The 25,197-nt window shown below is 39.3% G+C and overlaps 1 protein-coding gene across 1 annotated transcript in view; it reads left to right on the top strand.

The window, feature by feature from the left end:
• CAST (calpastatin) overlaps nucleotides 1–25,197 on the top strand; it is a 128,329-nt gene that overhangs the window by 4,931 nt on the left and 98,201 nt on the right. Inside the window, exon 2 of the mRNA XM_082837361.1 lies at nucleotides 9,823–9,885. Within this exon, the coding sequence (XP_082693487.1) occupies nucleotides 9,823–9,885 (63 nt within the window). The remainder of the gene's footprint in view (nucleotides 1–9,822; nucleotides 9,886–25,197) is intronic.

Below are 25,197 nucleotides of genomic sequence, written 5' to 3'. Positions count from 1 at the left end.
GAGTAGGCTGTCTCACTGGCATACTAGATTTCTCTAAGCAACACATCTTTATTCTATTTTTTCCTTGATGTTTTTAAAAATTTTTATTGTGGTAAAATACACATAACTTAAAATTTACCATCTTAACCATTTGTGAGTGTAAAGTTCTGTGGAATTAAATACATTCATAATTCTTGTACAACCATCACTACCATCTAGCTCCAGAACTATTTTAATCTTGCAAAACTGAAACTCTATACCCATTAAACAATAAATTTTCATTCAATTTACATATTTACATTTGAATACATAGGACTGTATTCGAGTATCTGTGTTCCTTATCATTTTTTTATTGTATTGTAAGAACACTTAACATGAGATCTACCTCTTAACCACTTTTTAAGTTTATGGTACATTGTTGTTGACTATAGGGACAATATTGTACAGCAGATGCCCTCAAGATTCATCCATGTTAAAGCATATGTCAAAATTTTCATCCTTTTAAAATGGCTGAAATATATATATATTTGCTTATCCATTCATCTTTCAAGGCACACTCAGGTTGCTTCCTGGTATAGCTATTTTTTGAGGAACCACCTTACTGTTTTCCACAGTAGTTGTACCATTTTACCTTCCTATCCTCAGTACACAAAGGTTCCAATTTCTTCATATACTTGCCAACACTTGTCCCACTACCTTCTGACCTCCAACATCTCTGGTGAGAAATCTGTTTACAACCTTATTGAGTATCCCTTATATGTGATAAATCATTTTTTATTGCTGCTTTCAAGATTCTCTCTTTGTCATTCCAATAGTTTGATTGTAACTTGTCTCCATGTGAACTTTGAGTTCATCCTACTTGGATGTTGAGCTTCTTGGTTTATGTTTTTCATCAAATTTAGAAAGTTTTAGGTCATTATTTCTTAAAAAAAATCTTTTTCTCTCTCTTCATTTTTTTGGAACTCTCTCAATGTGTAGGTTAGGCTACTTGACGGTATCCCTTAGGTCCTGTAGGCTCTATATACTTTTCTTTAATTATTTTTCTTTCTGTTCCTGAGACTCAATAATTTCAATTGTCCTATCTTTAAGTTCACTGATTCTTTCTTCAGCCTGCTCAAATCTGCCTTTGAATCCCTCTAGTGAATTTTTCATTTCAGTTATTGTACTTCTCTGCTCTAGAATTTTTTTTTTTGGTTTCTTTTTAGGTTATTTATCTTTTTATTGATATCTCTATTTTGTTTTCACATTGTTTTCTTGACTTTCTCCACACTTCCTTTAGTTCTTTGAGCATCTTTAAGACAGTTGTTTTAAAGTTTTTATCTAGTACATCTGCCATCTGCTCTTTCTCAAGGACAGTTTCTGTTTTTTGTTTGTTTGTTTTTCCCATTGAATGGGCAATAATTCTCTGTTTCTTTGCATGCCTTGTGATATTTTAGGTTTAAAACTGGACATTTGAATCTAATAATATGAAAGCTTTGGGAATCAAATTCTCCTCCTTCCCCGGGGTTTGCTGTTTTGTTTTGCTTTGTTTTGTTTTTGATTGTCATAGGCTGTTTTTTTGTGCTGTTTTTTTCAGCCACAAGTGTACACTTAAGAGCTTCTCAGGTCTTTTCTGATCCTGCACTTTCCCTGGGCATGAGCAATCGGTGATCAGAATACAGATCCCCAGTATTTGGAGGACAGAGTCCTTTTTGCCTTTCTGGTTCCATGCTGCATGCTCTAATGCACAACTGCTTGCTGTGAGTTGGGAATGGGAAATGGGCAGCTGCTGCTGAGCTGAGCCGAAATTGATGGAAATTAACCAAAACTTACCATTTAAATCTTCCCCTGGAAGTTGCAAGTCTTTGATAGACTCCAGAATTTCAAAATAGTTATATCAGATACATTCTGCCAGGGAGATTTTTGTCTCGATGGGAAGATGGATTCCTGGTGCTTCCTACTGCACCATCATCCCAGAATCCTCTCTTTAAATTGTTTTAAGGATTGAAATCCTATTAATGTGATTCTAAAGCTCTGTTCTTCAAGTTATCTCATAAAAACTTACCCAGAAAGCTTTGCAGCTACCATAAAGGGAAAAAAATCAAGTGTCTTTCAGTTAAGAAAAATGTACAATAACTCCATCCAATGAGTACCTTTTATGTAAGTGCCTCCTCAGATGGGAGAGTCATTTAACCCAAGAAGAAAAAGGGTCTATGGTTAGAGTTTTCGTAAAATTTATGGAATTCATTCTGACTGTGGGGAACTTATAGAACACAGAAATGATTTGGTAAAGGCCAACGATGTTCACAGTTGCTTATCGTCCACCTACTATGTGTCAGGTTTCATACTGTGTGCCGTGGACACAAAAATAGTGCTGATAGTACATTTCTGTTTTTTTCTTGCATTTTTCATAGATAAAAATCACAAGCACATCCTAATGACTACTATAAAAGCAGCAAAGTAACTATTGAAATTCTCATGGCATCATCTTTGACTTACAGGAAGTTCAGAAAGCCTTACTGAATGTGGACCCCCTAAGCTAAACATGGCAGAAAGGCAGTCAACGCTTCTTCTGAAAACTGGACAAAAAGAGGGTGTGCCCTTACCCTGCCACCTGGGCATATCCACCAGAATGTTGAAATATTAGAGAAAAGTGTATGGAGTTCAGGTGAAATATGGGGATTTCAGAATTATAGTTATGCAGTTAATCCTTAATATGTGTCTTCTTTTATGAGAAGCCCAAAGAAGGTTATCCTATATTTCTATGGTTTGATAACAAATGTTTCTAGAGAAGAAGAAAGATATCATGTATCACACCTTTCATTTACTTACTTTTAAAAAATAATTATTCTCCCCACAACACCTAGCCCACAGTGGCTACTCACTGATTAGTTTTTTAGTAAATGAACTCTTCCTCTGACACTAGCCTTCTCCATTAGTTTGGGGTTTTCAGTATTAAAAACAAGTAAAATGGCTAGGATATTCCCTTTGTGTGACTCCAGGGAGGTACATACTCTTGAGATAAGACTCAAAAATTTTTTAAACTTTTTATCACAGAAGAGAGAATAATATAATGTACTCCTCATGTACCCATCACCTTCTATAATTATTAACATTGTAACATTGTGCCTATCTTGCTTTATCTATCCAACTCCCAGACCCACCAACACACACATATGCACACACACATGCACCACACACCCTGACGAAGTATTTTATAGTATAGGAATTGCACATTAAACGTTATCCCTGTGACCAGCTTGGTATATGTTGTTTGAAAAATGAATTATCTATTCCCTGTGTACTTTGTTTCCTTATTTGTAATATGGAAATATGAGACTAATATAATACAGTGTCCTGAGACAGGCAAAGTACTAAACATAAAGTTATCAGATGAATCTGGTTCCTCTGTACTTATGAAAAGTAAAACACTAACTTCTCTGCTGTATTATTTACAGCCTTAGAAAATGAAACCTTAAACCTTTGCTTACTTCTCATATTCATTTTATTGTCTCATAATTAACCACAATCAGATTGATGCCAGAGAAAAAGAAAGGAGTGGAATAACTTTTATTGTATTCTTAAAATGAAGGAGGCAATGGGCCAGGCTCCTCATTAATATCAGCTTGTTTCATAAGTAAGCCAGCCCCTGGGGTAGACACCATTACCTCCATTTTACAAGAAGAAAACGGAAAGTTTAAATTATTTGCTGAAGGTCACATAGCCATTCAGACCCACACTCCTTCTGTCTTTAATTAGAGTTTGTCAGGGAATGGAATGCAGGGAGTTGGTTACCCAGGTAACAGAGAGGCTGGGAAGCCAGCTGGGGTGGATGAGGCAAAACAGAGATTAGAAATCTCAGGAAGCTGCTACCATTCCTAGACTGGAAAAAAAGAGGGAGAAGCAGGATCACCCTGCAGAAGCTGAAAGCACTACTGGCCCATCCTCCAGGAGACCCTACTGGAGGGAGCCAGTACACATCCCTGCTACACCAACTGACCAGGGTCAGGGCAAGGAATCCACCTGAGGGCAAACAGGTCCACATCTACACCAGGGAGACTGTCTTAAAGCAAAATCAGCTTTACAACTTGGGCCTCTGTTTGTTTGCTGAACAGTCTTGTTTCAGAAAGCAGAATACATACAAAAATAGATTTTAAGGGATTTTGCAGGAAATATCAATTTGCACATTGTCTCTTAATTTTTTAAGCTATTTTTTTCAACTTTTAAAATCTTTTATCTTGTTTACTAACCTGAAAAGAACGAATGTACTTCTCAGGGAACTTTTAGAGGTTTGTGGAAATGCAGTCATTCAATTATGAATTATTTGTCACATCCCCACCACAGGACTAGAAAAAAAAAATAATATAGTTTACCATCTGGGGACTTCCCTGGTGGCGCAGTGGTTAAGACTCCATGCTCCCAACGCAGGGGGCAACTAAGAGTTCGCATGCCACAACTAAGGAGCCCGACTACCGCAACTAAGGAGCCAGCGAGCTGCAACTAAGGAGCCCACCTGCCACAACTAAGACCCAGCTCAACCAAATAAATAAATAATAAAATAAATAAATATTTTAAAAAAATTTACCATCTGGTTGAAAAGGCAAAATATACATTTATGAAGTAATCAGTAAGCAGGAGCGTATACAATAAAGTGCTAACTTGTTTGCTTTACTAAGAAGCTAGAGACTAATATGCAATATGAAGGTATGGTGTGCCATTAATAGGGCTAGTCAGGAAATGTTGGGTTGAACACAGGAGAGTGGGTTCCTGCATTGAGCAATCGGTTTACCCAGGAGGCCCCGAGCTGCCCTGGCCTGCTTGACCTGGGGAAGCTCCCATGGGTGCCGACTCAGTGGGGTGTTGGAGGAGCAGAAACCTCCACTTCCTGTTGTGGTGCCCACAGATCTCCTCTCCAAACAGTGGTTTCCAATCCTAGCTGCATATTAGAATCAACTGGGGAAGTTTAGGAAAATATATCTGTGCCCACGCTCCCCCTGAACAAACTAAATCTAAATCCCCGGACTCTGGTTTGAGTGTTTCCAAAAGTGCTCTGGGCGCTTGTGACCTGCACTGAAAGATTAGACCCGTAGCTAAATGAAGGCTTTCTGATCCTTAGGAAGCAACCCACCCACCCCCTTCCCTTGACAAGCCTTTATCTCTGTGTGCAGCGGTGGAGCAGTGAGGGAGCTGAGCTGTGTGCACTAGAGTCCAGAGGGCACCAAGATTTCATTGCTTCGTGATTTTGCCACAGCTATCACTGGACATGCAAATATTGACCTCTATTGGCATTCTCCAAGTTGCAGAAGGAAAATCTTCAAGCTGTTTTCAAATAACCTTTCCTGTTTTCTTAAACAGCTTTATTCAGACATAATTCATAAAATATCCATTAAAACATACAATTCAGTATTTTTTAGTATATTCACAGGGTGGTCCAAACATCACCTCAATTTAATTTTACAATGTTTTTGTCACCCCCTAAAAGAAACTCAGTACCTTTTTTGAAAAAAATTAAGCAGAGGCATTTCAGAAGCACACTAGCTTTTGGTGCTCTTTCATAGCTGAGCTTGGATTTGCAGAAGCTCGTTTTTTGTCTGTCTTCTTTCTTATTTAATATGTGTAGAAGTTTGATTTTTATCTTATCCTGTGATGTATACCCTTGTCTGTGCATGTGTCAGGGTGTATCTAGGTAACGATGGGGAGGGTGCCCCAAATGCTCCAGAGTGGAAGACTGGCGCTGGCACAAATCCTTAGCTGGGTGAGAGCAAAGCTCCAAGCTTTACTGATCCTTACTCCTGTTGATTTCCTGACAGGTTTATGCGTTTGCTATGGCAGAAAATTTTGTGCATATTAATGCTATCTTCTAGAACGAGGACAAAGGACAGCTGTACTTACCAAATATGTAGTGATGCCAGAAGGTGGAAACAGTTTGGAAAATTATTCCTTTTTAGGCAAGATAGCAAAACTTTTATCTGATATTTTCCCTGCCTCTGAACTCCTGTCACTCCATTCCTTCATCTATCTTCATCTTGGCTCCAGTGTTTCCTGTCTTCTGGGGCCTTATCCTCCCAATGAAATGTTTCCTGCCTTAGGGCTGGTATCTTGCACTTCCTGTCTTTGCCTCCTCTCCAGCTTCTAATACAGAATGAAACTTATAAGCCTTGTGTGTCTGATTAATTTTATAAAAACAAACCAGTTTTAGAATAGGAAGGTTTTGTTGATTTGGGGCGTTGTTTTCTCTTTTATAGCATTGGATTGAGACTTTCTTGATGGGCATCAAAAGTTTTTAGCTAGCTTTTAACTAGCCTGATCTCTGGCCCACACACTTATAATCCTGATACGTAATGTGACTGAGGAGGATCTTACCTTTCAGATCCTTATTTCTTTACCCATAAAACGAGCTGCCAGTGTGTCCCTAGAATTTCTGTGGCAGTAAAGGAGACCACATAGGGGAAATGCCCAGCACTGGGCTTAGCACAAAGGAGATGCTTAGAACATGTTAGTTTCTTTCCCCTCTTACAGAAAAGTCCTTCCCAAATTTTTCAGGTTTGGGGTTCAGTTCCCAACCTATCACTCCTTCCCTTCTCTCACCTCTTCCCAACCCACCAGCTACATGTAGTAGTAGTAGACGAAGTTTTCTGTCTTCACTCTTTGAAAGACTTGCTGCAGGTTCCTGTGCTGGATCAAATTTGACATATATCATTCCCAAACATTTCATTTCACCAGCAGAATGGAAAGTATGTGGAAAGTACTCAGTTATTCCATGAATTTAAAAATCAGTCACCTTGAATTTCAGTGAAAAGCTATAACTGATTTTATATCATTAATAGACTCCTGAATATTGAATAAGCCCCAAGAAATGGTCAGGGCAATGATTCATTTATAAAGTTGCTATTTACTGGATATTGAATGGTATTAGGTGATTCTTATTAATTCTGTTAGAGTTTTGTTGGAGTGATGATGTATTATAGTTATGTAGGAAAAAGTCCTCAAATTAAGGAGATGCTTGATGAAATGTTTAGGGGTAAAGTTTCAGGATATCTGCAATTTACTTTCAAATGCAGGTACATATACAAATATAGATAGATCTTTGTCCATAATATAAGCAGATATGGCAATATACGGCAACAATAGTTAATAGTTGTTGAATCTAAGTGATGGGACTATTGACATTCATTGTATTATTCTTTCAACTTTTCTGTATCTTAGAAATTTTTTATAATAAAAAAGCCAGATTAAAAGAACTGGAAAAATATGATCCATACAGTTCCTAAAAAATGTTGCCCTTTCATTGTGTGATTTTTATGTCATTATATCATTATGCTTACTCTATTGAGAGCAAATATATCTTTTGAAATTACAAAATGCCTATTCTTATAATATATAATTTTTATGTTGTCATTATATCTCAACATTTTAAAAAGCATTTGCTATATATATATATATATCACTCTCAAACTATTATTTGGAAACTGCATAATTGTGAGGGATTTGAGCATTTCAGTGGAAGCAAATAACTGATGATGTTGGTTAACCTGGAGGACTGCAATTTTGAAACACCACCGGGAAACAACTTTATAAATGTTTTTAAGTAAAACATCTATCTACCTGTATTTTAGAGAGAAAAGGCTGTCTGCATGTTTACTTTAAAGTAATAAATCATAATATATGTTTGCCAACGAGCAGGAAGCGGAGTGGGACCTTGCGGAGAGCATGGAGCCTTGCTCTAGACGAGAGCCAGTTGCCTCTTTAAGTTTTCTCATTTGTAAAATGGAATAATCATATTTCCTACAAGTAAATGAGGCACTCAAAACAGTATGCTCAGTGGATATTGTTGTTATTAGGTATTACCTATATCTAATCTGAAAAAGGTATAGAATTGGTGATAAGAAATGAACGTGATATCAGTTCTAAATTTACCAGCTCTGGAAGGAGACAGATTGGGTAAATCTGCGTCATTGTAGACCCATCCCTCTCAAATTCTCTCTCCAAAAGTTGAATAATTCTTCCGCCTACTCTAGCCTTTAAGAATCTTTTGCTTACCAATTATTCTAAAACTTATCAATTACCATCTAGCTCTGATATATATATATATGTGGGCTTTTAAATGCCTCCTGTTTTTTCAAGATCCATTAATTACTCAATACCGATTGCTCTCAACTGTGGACAAACTCTTGACTAGGACATCTGGGTTAAACGAGCCCTGCAGAGAGCTTCATTCACCAAGCTGCTGTAGTCTGCCTGCTTTTCTGTGGGGTCTACCCACTAATCCATGAGAGGCTTTTGTTTGGGGAAGAATTTTCCATTCATGAAAGTGATTTCTTTCTAGTTTTTTATGCAAAGAACTACTGAAAGATTTCACCCACATGTCTAATATTGCTTGGCCTTTTTCTTTTTTTTTACAAAAATATCTGTTGATATGATCAAAGGGAATATTATCTTATTTCATTTATCATAGTATAGTGACAAACAATAGATTTGAAGTCAGAAAACATGCTCTGCAAACTTTTCTCATGTACTAGGTGTATGTCCTTACTAAAAGCACATCACATGACTTTTATTCTTAGTTTTCTTAATCTATGAAATCACATGAGCCTCTTTTTTTGTATCAGATAAAAGTGTATATGAAAGAACCTTGTAAATAATAAAGAATGATAAAAATTATTACTATTACTATTATTGCCATTCTTTTTAATTCGAATAACTTAAGTGTCCTACATATTCAGGTTGTGATTCAGCTCTAGAGAACATAATGGGATTTTATGTTTTGATTTAACTAAAGGTGATTGGGGTCGAACCCAATGGTGAGCTTTTTATTTTCTTATATTTAGATTTCTTTTCCCACTTTCTTGCACATCCCACATGTGCAAGAAATGAAATAATTCTTTTTTATTTTTTTATTTTTTATTTTTTTTGCGGTGCGCGAGCCTCTCACTGCTGTGGCCTCTGCCGCTGCGAAGCACAGGCTCTGGACGCACAGGCTCAGCGGCCATGGCTCACGGGCCCAGCCGCTCCGCGGCACATGGGATCCTCCCGGACCGGGGCACAAACCCGCGTCCCCACCATCGGCAGGCGGACTCCCAACCACTGCTACACCAGGGAAGCCCTGAAGTAATTCTCTGTACCCCCTTTTCAGGAACATATGATTTTTTTTTATTTATCAAAAAAATTCAATAATCTTCATGGCTTCTTTTATCTTCTCAAAACAAATGAACATGTGAGCTATTTGAAGCTTTCACGTACCACGTAAAAATATTTCCTTTAATCACCAGTGTTCTAGTGAGAAAAATAATTCTGTTTCAGAACATAATGAAATTCTAAAGCCATAGTTAATGAAAGTTGCAGGTATGGTCTTTCCAATGCAGGATTTATCTTTCTGTGTTGGTAAATACTCAGACAGAAAGAACTCCAGAGAATTTCCAAGAGCCATTGAAAGTGATGGTTGATAAGGGGTGGCCCTCCCTTGAGTTCATGCTGAACTGAGGCTTAAGTAATGGCTTAGGCTCAGCATGGTCCTCAGACAGCTCATCTCCATGAGGAACCAGGTGTCTCTTATGCTGGCAATTTGGGCTTTAAAATTCCCTGAGACATTTTGTAGGAGACGAGATGCCACCTTAGCATCACCATCAGATCTGTCTGGTTAATTACAGACTGATTTTCTGCATCCCAAATGAATGTCTGTAGCTTCCCTTAATTTTTGAAGGCCACCTACGTTGGTATAGAATTATCAACAATTCTCAGGAGGAAGATGAAAAGGGTCCTTGTTTTTACAGTCTATATATTTAGCCCTTTGGGATTAAAGTCACTATTATATTATCTTGTATCACCTCCCTTTATTAAATATTATCTTTTTAAATACTTTTATAGCATGCCGATGGAAAAACCAGTGGATCGCCTTCAAAGTCAGGAGAAAAGAAAGGATCAGATGAGGTAATTTCCACAATACTGGGTTTTCATTTTCTCTTGTTTTTAAATTGTGAATTCTGTCTTGAAGTAAATAATGAGGTAGCAAATATCTCCTACTGGAATATTGGTAAATTTAATTTTAACTACAATTTGATTTAACACTATAAGTGGAAATCATTAAAAATAAATTTAAAAAATAAAGTTCCTTGGAGAGGAACATCTAGAAGTTGTTTCCATTCAGGAATAGAACTGTTATTTAGGGTGTTTTCCCTGTAGGAATTGGTGAATCTTAACTGTTTTTTGTTTGTTTTGGTGAACGAAACATGTAGGAGGGGAAACCACATGCTATAGTTGAAAAGGAAATCTTTTTTTGTTGTTTTGTTTTTTTCGTTTTTTTTTTTTTTTTTTTTGCGGTGCACGGGCCCCTCACTGCTGTGGCCTCCCCCACCGCGGAGCACAGGCTCTGGACGCGCAGGCCCAGCGGCCATGGCCTACGGGCCCTGCCGCTCCGCAGCTCGCGGGATCCTCCCGTACCGGGGCACGAACCCCCGTGTGCCCTGCATCGGCAGGCGGACTCTCAACCACTGCGCCACCAGGGAAGCCCCAGGAAATCTTTTTTTATGAGAGTCACTGTGAAAGGAGGGCAGTGATAACCTAGATCAAACCAGTTATTCAGGTTCATAAACAAAAGGGAGAGAAAAGGACTATTTTTACTTGGATCCATTCTGTGGAAATACTAGTAAAACCAAACCTCCTCACTCTGAGATGTGTTTTCTTTGAGCCTGTGAATTTCTTCTTTCACTGAATGATGCCTGATTATGTGCACTGTTAACATGGCCTGGTCTCCATGGAAGAGTCATGTGAAAGTTCTATCCTCCAAAAGGGTACTGGGCTTGCCTTCCTTTTGCTGCTTTTCACATTTTAAATCTCAATGGAACATTCGTCTTCATTCAGTAGAAATTGTTATCATTTCCAGTTTGTAAAAGAGCCAGGTCCTGAAAGGTAGCTGGAAATTTAGAAAGCAAAAAGTGATCATTTTATTTTTCTCTATATTATTAACGTGTTTCCAGAAACCTAGAATCTAGCTCCTCTTTCTGCTTATTTGCTGCAGTTTTGAAATATTCAGTATATTTCAATATATTCAGTATGAAGAAGGCCATTATGACCAGAACTTGCTATGAATTCTGCACTAAGGTTTTGTCCACAGCTGTCTATTATTGTTTCCATTACCAACACCCATGAAAATATATTTTAGATTATTTCTTACCACGCAAATTTGCAGTAAGGTTTTGTACCCATGGAAGGCAAGATTTCTTTACAAAGTAAAAATAAACTTTTATTAAGATTTTATCCTGCTTCTTGGTTATATTATTTAAAATTTTTTTCCATGGGAAAAATACCTCATTTTTCCCCTTTTACTAGCATGAAAATCTATATAATATCACTCAGTTCCCCATCAACCCTACTCTTTAAATATATTCCCAGATATCTATCAAACTATCAAATAGTTTCCTGTTTGAAAACTATAGTGCCTCTTTATTCTCCAGACTAGGAAATAATGTTTTTAGATGTTATTCTCTATTAGTATTTATCAAGTTTAAACTATTTGCGCAAAAAAGGAAATCTTCTTTTCCAGTACAATCAAGTGGATAGTGACCTAGTTCTTATAGGATTATTCTCAACAATTATGTTATTATGTGGAAGCTTAAATATTATGCCTTGAATGTACAGGCATTGTTGGTTTAGGCAACAACTGCTTGCCCGGTGATAGGTCTTTTATATATCCAGACTATAAAGTGCCTTATTTTCATATTTATAAAGGGCTTGGGAAAACTGATAAGTAGTCCTGTTATCAGTGCAGCCAGGGGAGAATTTGAAACTTCTGTGTCAGTATGATGACTGTACTTTCAGTTTTTCAAAACTGAAAGGCTGAACTTCCACCTTGAGAGAAGAAAGAAAGAATTTTTCTTTTCTTTATCAGCAATTCAGGCAAGTCTGACATTGTTTCATAACACTTCTGAGAAATTCAGATTTACAACTGTTGCACTTGTGCCAGAGCCTGGTCATATTGGTCTGTTCTGCTCCATCCCAGCTGGTAGAAGAGAGGAGATAGAGGCTTTGCCCAGCTCCTGTGGCATAAATCACTGCAGAGATTCAGATAGTCTGAGACTGAAGATTGTTTATTATCTCACCAAATTCTGCCCAGATCTATTTGATAGGGTGGACAGATGTGTGGGTGGGATAATTTGGTAGTCGAGTTATATTTCCGATATGGTCTGTCTCTAAGGAATCTCTAATTCTTTATGTCATGTGCAGTTAAGTCATTGATGACATACTATGGCCCTGGAGACAATTCAAGGAAACCATCCTACATTAGACGTTATTTTAGCCTTTATGTTCATGATTATAAAACCATGTGCAATCTGGACTTGTAATCTGCCTATCCTACCACCCACAGTTGGCTACCATCCTCTTAAGATTACCAGAGAAAGGTTTCCCAAAACTGATTCTTTCTCCCAAATATTTTCTCATCTACTGCTCTGTTGAACAAGAAGTAAGATTAAGAAGCTTAGTTTGGGTTTTTGGTAATCCATTTTCAAACTAGCATGTGCCTCCAAAGGGTGAATAACTTGTTGTTCCCAAGCATATGCAAACATACTGGTTAGGCTTCCAAGGACAAACTCAGGCCTTTGAAACAAAGTCAGTTTGAAAATGTACTTTCTATGCTCAAGGGTACTTCTCAGTGTTTTTTCCTTCTCCCTTTATTGTTCTGCTGCATTTCATTTGGAGATGCAAGAAAAAAGGTATAGAGGAGGGCTTCAGGAAGATTTAACCCAGAGTAAAAATGATTAGGGTTAGGCAAGAACCATTATTATATTGTCATATGTAAAAATATCTGGGGATGAATGCAGCTGTGTGAATTTCAGAGCTCTTTTTCTCCTGCTACCATATATAGCTCTTACTTGTCTTGAGTATGACCCCTATACAACCACTAAGTGATCCTAGGAGGTCTGCAGCAATTTTAATAGACTCTTGCAACTAAAATATCATTTGTCATATTGCATTTGCAATATAAATGCTTGAGGATGGAGTTGAGTGTCTATGAGAATTTTTTTTTTTTTTTTTTTTGCGGTACACGGGCCTCTCACTGTTGTGGCCTCTCCCGTTGCGGAGCACAGGCTCCGGACGCACAGGCTCAGCGGCCATGGCTCACGGGCCTAGCCTAGCTGCTCCGCGGCATGTGGGATCTTCCCGGACCGGGGCACGAACCCGTGTCCCCTGCATCGGCAGGCAGACTCTCAACCACTGCGCCACCAGGGAAGCCTAGCAAATGTTATTTTAAGGGGTGATAGGTTATTACAATCTCTTGTCCGTTTTAACTGTGGGGAGTTGATTGTGGCTGGACAAGTTCATGTCCCAGTGCCAAGACGGAGGCAAAGCTGAACAGGTGCCCCAAGGGCAGTCCCACCTGGCTTACCTAGAGATCCAGAATCCCCTGGGTGTCTGATCTGGAAGGCTAAACTCACTAAAGGAAGTTCCAAAATCCTTTTCAACTGTAGTTTCCCCATTGTTTAGTTCTAAATTTTGATTTATTTCTTCATTGACTAGAATATTTTTAAGATAATTTTTTTCTGCGAAGGAACACAGATGGTGATTTTCTGTGTCTGTGTGGATCCTAAGCATGTTCTTCTGCTGGCTTCACTCAAGAAATTAGTACAATATTGTACATTTTTGGGTAACAGTTCTGTTCCCTTGAAGTTCAGTACCTGTTGCTCCATGGTCTTCTGACTTTTTGTGCTATAGAGAAGATGTCTGGGGAAGACTTATATTTATTTTTAGAAAACTTGTTTTTCCTGCTTCGGTGCATATGCGGTTTCTTTTTCTTTTATTCTTACAATTTAGAATTTAGTGTTTTCTTATGTAGAGCCTACCAAATGGGTCTACAAGAGCAATCCATGAATTTAAGTTCAAAACCTACAGTTAAAATACCAGACATTATGTAGACATTCAAATAGCCTATTTATCCTAAGACATGTATTCAGGTTGAATTCTGAGAAAAATGCGGGTAGTTTATAAAATTCAGGAGAAAAATGCTTTGCCATTCTGAGACCACAGTGAGAGCATCTTCTTTCTCACGTGCTGTGGAAGCTTTGAAGAGCCACACTCCTAATCCAGTTAGCCTGCCACCCAGTCCATGGTTCCCATGGAGGCAGCACATTGTAGTGGCTGAGTGCAGACTCTATAGAGTCCCACTGCATGGACTTGCTCCCAGCTCTGCCACTTCCTAGCTGTGTGTTCTTCGGCCAATTACTTTGCTTCACTAAGGGTACCTTCCTCATGTGTAACATGGAGATAACAATAGCCTCTGCATAAGTTAATGTGAAGATCAATGAGACCAAGCATATGAAGTGTCCAGGACAGTGCCTGGGACACACAAAGTGCCATATAGATGCGAGCTGCTATTATTGTTGTGGCCTTATTATTAGTACTATTACTAGGCAATGAAGAGAACTTTGTTTAGCAATAAAAGTGAGCCCCTTATTGATTTCTAACCAGGACTCAAATTCTTTTGTTGACTACATATTGCCAAGCCTTTCCCATTAAAAAAGGAAGGAAGTTTGGTAGTTCATTAAGCTTAGTAGCCCTTTTGTTTCAGAACAACTCTGTGTAACACCCAGAAACATATGCCAATTGCTAGAAAGTACAGTCCCTCTTTAACAAAGAATATGAAAATAATGTGCTTTTAGATTAAGAATCTGTGATATACAAAATGTTATATAAGTAGTAGGGAGTGGCTAATAAAAATAGTTAAGCATTTTGCCTCTATAAAAGAACATACAAATATATGAACATTATATCATGCAGCAATAAAATACCCTTCGTTCTTGCACTTTGGAGTAATGAGCCTAATTGCCCAAGATCGTAGGTCCCACCAAAATTGTCTCTGAAGAGTGTACCTTATAGCATAGGAAATTGGAATCAAAGTTAACAAAATATCAAAGGAATTGAATAGGAGTTAAATTTATTGACTTTAGAATAGGTCATAAGTCCTGGAAACCTGATGGACAAGTCAATTAAATATGAGTCCTGAAATATCCTGTTTTAAAGTTTTTATTTTTTCAGTCTTACCTCTAGACTTTATTAGCTTCTCAAAGATACAGGAATGACTGATTCAAAAGGGATGAAAGGGATGATAACCTGAAATTGTGCCCATAGCAAGATACCTGTGTCATCTAAGGACTGAATATGTATGATTCCTGTCATAAAGTCAATAATATTTTATCATATACCAAATGTACGTAATAGCTTGTTATGGCCTTCCAAAAACAGTTCATTCGTGAAGTCAAAATCTCTCAGCAAGTTGACGTCATAAAGTCTTTTATGTTTCAATCAGCATTATTACAGAATGCTTAGTAAATATGTAGAGCACTGATTTAGTGTCATAAAAAATTATTAAAAACTCTCTATCCCTCATCTTCTAGGACATTATGTGAGATGATGCAGTGATTCTCAAGTTTTAACATGCCTAAGAATCACCTGGAGATAGTATGAAAATTTCAGACTCCTGGACCCCATCTCCAGACATTCTGATTTATCAGATCCAAGATGGGATCAGGGAATCAGTATTTTTACCAGTCACCCCAGGTGACTCATATCTTCTGATGGTGGTCTTCTGAGCACATTTTGAGTAACACACATAATTCTTATGGAGTGCATAACACAGTTCCTGGTACACATGAACTTTTCTTCCTTTTTTCCTCTTCTCATTTCCTTTTTCCTTTATTTTTAAAATGCCCCCCACCAACCCCATCCCTTAGCCAACTCTGCTTTACCGTGTCCTGGGGACAGGGTGGCTCTGAAGCACATCAAGGGTGCTGCAGTTTCAAGGGATCATTGAACCACATGGGAGGCTTTGGTTGCAGGGAGCTGGTACTAACCCTATTTCTTCCCACTTCTCCTAGGACCTTGTTCCTTCAACTATTCCCTCATTCGTTTTACTCTTTATTTAATGACTCCTCTTTGGACTACTTATCGGTTTAGTCTTCCTCATCATAAACTATTTAAAAATATTTCTTTTGAAACTGCTCAAGCTCCCATTCCATCTTCCTTTCTAACCCTCACTGCCAAAATTCTTGGTTGAAATTATCAAAGAAAAGAGTGTAGAGAGAGAAGAGAGAAACTAAAAGCAAACGTTGATAAATGCCTGCATGGAGGATGTAGGAAGCAGAAACCAGTGAACAAGTGAAAGAAGAAGCAACTAAAGGGGTGGGGGAACCTGGATGTTGCAGTGCCATCTGTGGGGAGGCTGGATAATAGGGTCTAGGGTCGAGGCTGATAATAGTTCTAGAATTGTGAGGGCCGAGGAAAGTTTCTTGTTTGGAGACTGGGGTATTGTAGGTTCCCCTGGGAGCTGTTCCTGTTGTGATTAAGTGGATTGAGTAAGTGGGTGCTGAGTAAGTGGAGATTCTGCATAGATGACTGTTCGTCTCTTCCAATGTACATGCATTTATATAGCAAACATCAGATAAAGCAAAAAAAAAAAAAAAAGTTGAAATCAGTGTTCATTTACACAAAAAGAGATAAGTGTGACCAAGATGGCATCACACGGTACAGATTTCTTGGATTGTTTGCCGGATGTTCACAGGTAAATCGATTCATTTATCACAATATCAAATAAGAAAGACATTATTTGGAAAGCACTCTGGAGTGAATTCTAAACATATGTTTATCTTAGTCATTAAGAATGTAGACTTCCTGGTTAGTTTTTCACATTAAGGTTGGCACCCCTGTTCTCTTTCTTTTGCAGATCAAGCCTCTTACTCCTAAGTGGTCTAATTGGAGCTCAAGATGCAGAATATTTGGACTTTAGTACATTGCAGAAATATATCACTCTGAAATCTGCAAATACAGTCTCAAAGAAAACACTTCACTTACAGGAAACTGAGAGCTAAAGTGATCTCATATTCACATTCCAATTTTGGTTTCACTTAGTGCTTGGGATAAAAGTTACTTCTCTGAATACAATTTTGTTACTTTTTTCTCAGCTTACTTTCTTAAAACACTGAGTAGACTCAGTAAAGTCTGAAACCATACATCTATTTCACTGAAAAGTGAAAGCCGAGTAGAAAGCTGAATGGCTAAATTTTTAAATAATGCATTTAAAAAATAATGAGGGGGTGCTTCCCTGGTGGCGCAGTGGTTGAGAGTCTGCCTGCCGATGCAGGGGACACGGGTTCGTGCTCCGGTCTGGGAGGATCCCACATGCCGCGGAGCGGGTGGGCCCGTGAGCCATGGCCGCTGAGCCTGCGCGTCCGTCCGGAGCCTGTGCTCCACAACGGGAGAGGCCACAACAGTGAGAGGCCCGCGCACTGAAAAAAAAAAAAAAAAAAAAATGAGGGTTCTTACTACCAGGTATGCGATGAGACGTTGCTGAATTGCTTGTTATATAGATCTGGTAATAGCTGTCTTACTTTAAACATACACTTCAGGGGACACCCAGTGGTTAAAAGGAGGAAATTTCTTGTACAGTGTTCAGTTGGAATAAAATATTTCTTGTCTCAGCAGTGATAATACCTTGCCGACTTTGTTTTTCTGAATGAGCATATGTTAGAAGTGTGTGTGTGTGTGTGTGTGTGTGTGTGTGTTTTAAAAAGAAAGGGCTTTGATTTTGACTTTTATATAAATTTCTTCAAATATTTGAAAACTTAAAAATTATAAGATTAGAAATGTTAAAAATATGATTAAACTTTTCCTTTAATGAAGACATAAATGGTATTTAGAAATGAGAAATAAGTGACTGAGAGTCATGAATAAGAAAAAATATTAAATCTTTTTGACCAAGAAATTCCAATTCTAGGAATTTGTTTCAAGTACATAATCAGAGGTGTACTCGATAGCTATGTACAAAGATATTCTCCATAGCTTTATTTATAATAATAACAAACTAGGGGAGAAACAAGTGTACAGCCATAATGAATTGGTGAAGTTACAGCACAAACATAGTGACTAAGGCATCTTTAACACCATGCTTTGCAGAACATGTAGCAGTGGAGGAACGTGTTTATGTTATAGGTAAAGAAAAATGATGAAAGCCCAGCAATTCCATGTATTTAACAGATTGTGCATATTTATGTATTTGCATAAAAATAGAGAAATAACTGAAAGTAGTTGTCTTGATTGGTAAGATTTGGAGTAATTTACGTTTTCTTCTTACTACTTTTCTCTTTATTCTAAATGTATTTTCTTTTAATCAGAGGAAAAAGAATAATAAACAGCATAGATAGTAAAAGAATAATGGAAGAGAGTGTTAACAATGATCAAAACTAAATCTATGCATCCGTCTGCTTAGACCTAAAAGGGAGAAGTGTTTTACATGTGCGTCTTTTTCCTTTGGAACCTTCCAGAGTAAGGCGGCTGCTGCCACCGTGTGTGTGTGCGGGCGCGTGTGCATGTGTTTGACTAGAAGTGCATCGCTTAGATATGGACAGAGAATTAGGATTTAAGCACTAAGGCAGCTTAGAGGGCAAGGATTTTTTTTTTTTTTTTGACTGCGTTGGGTCTTTGTTGCTGTGCACGGGCTTTCTATAGTTGCAGCGAGCAGGGGCTACTCTTCCTTGTGGTGCTCGGGGTTCTGATTGCGGTGGCTTCTCTTGTTGCAGAGCATGGGCTCTAGGCGCGCGGGCTTCAGTAGTTGTGGCACGCGGGCTCAGTAGTTATGACTCGCGGGCTCTAGAGCACAGGCTCAGTAGTTGTGGCGCACGGGCTTAGTTGCTCCGCAACATGTGGTATCTTCCCGGACCAGGGCTGGAACCCATGTCCCCTGCATTGGCAGGTGGATTCTTAACCACTGCGCCACCAGGGAAATCCCAAGGATTATTAATTATTTTTAGTTTATGGTCCCTTCAAAATCCGATGAAAACTGATCTTTTTCTCTGAAAAGGACATACATATATGAATACAAGAATGCAAAAAAAAAATGTGACATACAACTTAAAGAGGTTTAGAGATACACACCATCCCCACCCCTGAGGTGGGGGCAGTCTTGTCGAGTAGATATATTCAGGAGGCATCATCTAATATTTTCCCAGTTGGCTTGTTGTTGATGGCTGAAATTCCACCGTTAGCAACTTCCTTAAACTTTGAGTTAAGCATTGCCTTCCCTTGGGTCCTCTTTTAAATTGTGGATGTTCCTAGGAGGGATAATATATTAATTATTAACACTTTGGTGAGAAGTAGTCTAATAAGAGGGAAAACGAATTATGTAAGAACTACTTTTATAGATTTGATAAAGGTAGTAGAGAACTATCGATCATTTGATATTGATAGCTAACACATATGTAGGCATTACACACACACACACACACACACACACACACACACACACACACACACACACCTTACAAGCACCCCATTCTCCTGATGAGGAAATTGAGGCACAACTTGATTAAATGACCTGTCCAGGGTCACACAGTTCTATAATAGTGGAACCAGGATGGAACATACTTTCCAGAGTCTATACTTTCAACTAGTATCCAAAACTGTTCATAAAATTATCTATTTTCAGAATTCTACTTAAAGCTAACTCCATAGACTTTCTTACCACTGTTGTCAATTTTTGTAACTCACTTCTCTAACTTTTCACTGCCTTCTTTCTTCCTTGTATTATACCCTCTTTTTACTCAGGAAGATCATAAAACAAGGTTAAATCATTCCCATTCCTTTGGATCTAAAATGTAAGTGTAGGCACAGCTGCTCCCTCCTTATGGATAGTAAATGAAGCGGAGAAGGAAGCTAAGTCACAGCAGAGGTAGAGCCAGGAGAAAGATAGCGTTCTCCTGACTCCCAGTCAATGCAGCCATCTCGAGACTAGAAAGACATGAGATAGACCACTTCAAGGACTTCCAGTTGGAGATAATGAAAGGCACTGAGTAATCAGGAAAAAAAAATTCAGTGCTGGCCACCATAACGTGTGTTATTAAGGGCTTTGTGGAGGCGATGTTTCATTCACTGAGTAAATTTCTGTGTTAGGTTGTGAGTTAATAATAAGACATCATTATGACCTATTTATCAGTGTTTCCCAGGGGACTAACATATCCTATTTACCAAATTGCATTGCATTTATACTTCCAATTGCATTTATACTACCAAATTGCATTTATACTTCCTTCTGTAGTCATAGCGACTTGTACTTGTTTGTAGACTACTTAGAACCATGGTGTAAATGAACATTTGCGAATAAGAGTCACAGCCTTATGATCGCTAGTGTTGGGGTATCTGACCTCCCTTTGAAAGACGTCTTTTCCTAGATACTATTTTCCAATAAAGCATGTGTTTTCCTGTGGACACACAATATTTCTTTTCATTCTAGGGGGTGACTATTAACTAATGGAACTGATTTGTCAACAAATGTGTCAAAACATATATTTTAATGAGAATTCTTATCCTGAAAAATACTACATTTCATCAAGCCTAGGACACCACTGATCTAAAAATGCACTGATTAGAAAATGCTAAGAAAGAAAAAAACTGTCAGCTAAAAATAATGTTGAAGTTTCTGAAGACCATTCAACAAACAGGATTTTAAAAATGGCTTGAGCAATTATTTGAATGTGTTAGCTACCAAGTTGAACCCTTGAGGGTTTTGATGTTCATTTAATGCAAACATTCTTGTGTATTTGTGTGCTCACAAATTCTGTCAAATATAACATCTAATCTGTTATGTAACGGATTATCTCAAACTGGAGAATCCCTAGCCTGCATTCTCTTGAGGGCTATTACTTTGGTGGAAATGTGGACCAGCTCCCTTTCTCACACTTTGGGGTGGAGAAGAGAATCACTGGATTGGAACCTTCAGGAACTCTTTGACACCTTCATGGCAGGGAAGGGCACTGTGTCTTAGCTGGGGCAGAAGAACTCTCACCCACAGGTTGACTTCATTATCACTGGAATCTTTGGGGGATGGGAATCTAAAACCCAACTTGACCCTTTCTTCGTACCCAGCTCCTCACTCTTAAAAGGTATTTGTTGAGCTTCTTGGATTGGTGAGTTTATAGTTTTGATCAAATTTGGAAATGTTTTGACCATTATTTCTTCAAATATTTTGTTTTGTCTCCTCATCTCTCTCTTCTTTGGAGGCTGCGGTTGTATATGTATGGGCTGCTTGGAGTTGCCCCACAGCTCACTGATGCTCTGTTCCCTGTCCTCTAGCCCTTCACTCTCTGTTTCATTTTGGATAGTTTCCATTGCTAGATCTCCAAATTCACTAATCTTTTCTTCTGCAATGTCTCATCAGTTCTTAATCCCAGTGTATTTTTTATCTAAGACATTTTTATCTTTAGAAGTTTGATTTGGGTGGTTTTTAAAAAAATATTTGCTATGTCTCTCCTGAACATACTTTTAAAAAACTTTTTCTTTTGAAATAATTATAGATTACCAGAAAGTTGCAAAGATAGTGTGGCTGGTGCCGTGTATCCTTCACCCAGCTTCCCCATTGGTTACATCTCCTGCAACTATAGTACAATAGCAAAACTAGGAAACTGCCATTGGTACATGTATATATAGTTCTATGCCATTTTGTTACATGTGTAGATTCACGTAGTCAGCCCTGCAATCAAGATACTATGCTTTTTGGGGCTTGCCTCGTGGCGCGGTGATTGAGAGTCCGCCTGCCGATGCAGGGGACGCAGGTTCATGCCCCGGTCCGGGAGGATCCCGCATGCCGCGGAGCGGTTGGGCCCGTGAGCCATGGCCCCTGAGCCTGCGCGTCCGGAGCCTGTGCTCCACAACGGGAGAGGCCGCAACAGTGAGAGGCCCGCGTACTGCAAAAAAAAAAATAAAAAAAATAAAAAAATAAAAATACTATGCTTTTTGAACATTATATTTTCCTGTGTTTGGAAAACAAAGTTGTATTTTTCTGCTTCTATGCATGCCTTGTAATTTTTGATTAGATGATAAACAGATATGAATTTTATATTGCATTGAATGTTTTTTATTATTGTTGCTTTAAGTTTTCCTGAGCTTTGTTCTGGGACACAGTTAAGTTACCTGGAAACACTTTGATCCTTTGGGGTTTGCTTTTAATCTTTGTTTGGCTAGAACAGAGCAACCTTTAGAGGAGGCCTACATTTTCTTGTTTTTTTTTCCTTCTTCTTATTCAATTGAACCTGTGCCCCCTGCAGTGGAAGCATGGAGTCTTAACCACTGGACCGCCAGGGAAATTCCAGTCCTACTTTTTCTTCTGCATTCTCTACCCAGTGATTCTGACTGCTGGAAACATGTCCTATTCTTGGTCCCTGGGAGCCCCTGTGATTATGCCTCTGCTCCTTATGGGTGGTCTTTCCCCAGACTCAGGCTCTCCTCGCAGGCATGCACATGCAGATTTCTGGAGCTCACTTTTGTAGCTCTCCTCTCTGGCGCCCTCCCTTTGAGCCCCTCGAGTGCCCTTGACCCTCAAACTCCCAGCTCCATCTCCTCAACCCAGAGAGACAGACAGCCGTTGCATGATCCGGCAGCTGGAAACTCTGCAGGCAGTAAGCTGTGGCGATCACAGGGCGCCCCTGGTTTGTTTCCCTCGCAGGGAATACTGTCCTTGCTGCCTGGTGTCCAGCCTCTGAAAACCACTGTTGCATATAATTGTCGAGGGTTTTCTTGAGTTATTTAAGGCAGAAACACTCCTTACTTTTTAATCCAAATTTTCTTACATAAGAACATCATTAATGTAAAAAGGAAACAAAGCTGTATTTGAAAGGAGGCTGTGGCCCAGCTTACAGACTGAAGTACCTTCTTTTACTATGAAGTTGAGTTAAATTTTTCTCATTTACAAGCCGAGTCACCGACTTACTTCTTTGTTCATTTACTAATGAGTGTTAGTGTTCTCCAGATATTTTACTAATATATGTGCCACCCAGGCTGTTGAAATCACCTGTTCCATATCCTGTCCTGACACCCTGTAGTACCTCAGCAGGGTCCTTGCCACTCTCAGGAAACATATTGAGGTCATGTCTATTCCTGCAGATCTTGTTGACCCTAAATCACACCCCCCACACACACGCCCACACTCACACACCGTGTGACAGTGACGACACCTATGGGACCTATCAGAGCAAGGTCCAGAGGGGCCGTCATCTTTGACAGCTGATGCACGAATATCAGGACCTGCTGATCTGGCTCTGGTCGGCCTAACTCATTAGGTAGGCCTTTCAGCATCAACCCTGGAAGTGGTCCCGGGTTTCCCTTAGCTAGCATTTATTGAGTCATCATAGTATCTCTGACTGTGGGCTTAGATGCATTGCATTTATACTTTCACGTAATCTCCAGACCTCACACAAGGCCAGGAACAGGACATGTTCTCACCAGTCGGAATCACTGGGTAGAGTACTCAGAAGGGTATCATTGCTGTATTGAAAACAAATTACTTCTATCTGAAGGCTGCTCTTGTCCAACCTAGCAGCGCGTAAAAGCAAACCTCAAAAGGATCAAACTGTTTCCAAGTAACTGCATCCATTAATAGAATCATGGCTAGTCCTAAAGAAAAATCACTTTCTATCCAATGAAGAAACAATTCTTTTTCTATTATATAAATAACAAAAGCTCATAGAAAATTCTCAACAGCCACTAAGACCCCTCATGAGTTGAAATTAGATGCACTGGGGTTGCCCTGGAGAGATGAGTCTGTCCCATTGCTACCTGTTCAAGGCCTTGGGCCTCTCTCTTCAGAGCGGGGTTTTCCAACATGTGGGCCACAGAATTCAGGCCATACCTCATCTCATTTAATCCTCTCAGTCTCTCTCTGAGGTACAAGTAGGGTTATTCTCATTTTTCAGGTGAGAAAATTCGTGTTTAGAAATGCTCATAAACTTGCCTGAGGTCTTACAGCTGGCATTGGGTACAGCCAGGATTCCTGCCACATGTGTCAAAAAGTAGGACCATTGTTCTAGAGAATTCGGCACTTTTCTTTACAGATTCACTAGGTCTCAGAATGACATGAAGCCTCATTGAGGGGCCTTTCCTGAGATTTTAGGAGATAATGACACAGCTTTGCCTGGCTCTTGGAATTTCACTGTTACTTGAAAACAGTTTTTAAGACTTGAGTTCTGATTCATTCAATAAAACCTTTTATTATGAACCACAACAAACATACAAGAAAGGCACGCCATTAATTCTATTCATGTCTTCCTACAGCAGCATATAGGATGGATCTAATCTGTGCGTTCTTTAGCGATCTTGTCTGTGCAAGCAGAGGTGCCTGTTTTACCAGTCTTGTGGCTGGCAGACTCTGAACCTCTTTTGAGATGGGGGAGGCTGCTTCCAGTAGAAGGTGTGGATTCATAGTCCATGGGAACAGGACCTCTGTATACTCAGGAGTCTGCACCCAAGCAGGAGAAATCACACACGTTCTCTGTAAATGGACGGGACTTGATGTCCTGGGGTTAGAGTCCAGTAGAGGTAAATCTGGTGTGGACGATTACACTTCTGCCCCTGTCAATCATCAGGACTGAGGCCCTGTGACAGGCTGTCCTGCAAGGAACGAATGACTCAGCCAGGCCTGCGACCTGATATAGAGGAATGAGGGCAAGCTGTTGCTGACCATTTCCTTTCTATAAAACTTAAGTTAAACAAAGAAGCGCTCATAAATAATAGAGGGAATGTGATTGAATGGCAAGGGAAAATCTGCTCAGTAACCTTTAGTCTATGGGTTTATGGAAATGAAGAAAAATAGTTTAACTCAAAATTTGAATTATCCTAGGATTGGTGTTCTCATTTCACATCTTAATCTTTTAGAGACCCCAGCATACCTGTGTGTTAGGACAAATGCAGAATCATGTATGAGTGAGCTCGTTTTGAGTTTTCACTTACTTTGAGTAAATGAATTCTGTTCTATCTGAGGGTAGATCCAGCCCTATCACAGTTGTGAATATGCAGACCTAGCTGGGTGAGAAATGTGTCCAGGCCAGAGTGGGATTTCTAAGGACCGATGCTGATGGTGAGGGTGAGCGGGAGTGAGGGTGAGGAAGACACTGCAAAACTGAGTACAAGGTGATGTGAAGCCAAAGGACTTTGAGAACTTTTCCCATGGAGGCAAAGGAGGACTCACAAGGACTAGATGGTACTCAGAGAAGGTCAGGAAGCAAGCCAAGGCCTGGAGGAAACTGATGAGCCCAAACACACCCGACTGCGGGGCCATAATGAACCCACCTCACTTCAGACCAAATATCTTGATCCAGCATCCTGTATCATCTCATACCATGTATGCCTGTGCCCATCTTGCTTCAGCTGCAGGAACATATTTCTGTTCCTCCAACTTGCCAAACCCATCCCATCCTACCTCAGGGCCTT

Source organism: Leucopleurus acutus (genome assembly GCF_964270905.1).
Source record: "Leucopleurus acutus genome assembly, chromosome: 3".
Classification (NCBI taxonomy): Eukaryota; Metazoa; Chordata; class Mammalia; order Artiodactyla; family Delphinidae; genus Leucopleurus; species Leucopleurus acutus.
The sequence above is the reverse complement of the archived record's forward strand: the minus strand, read 5'-3'. Positions and strand labels throughout refer to the sequence as shown.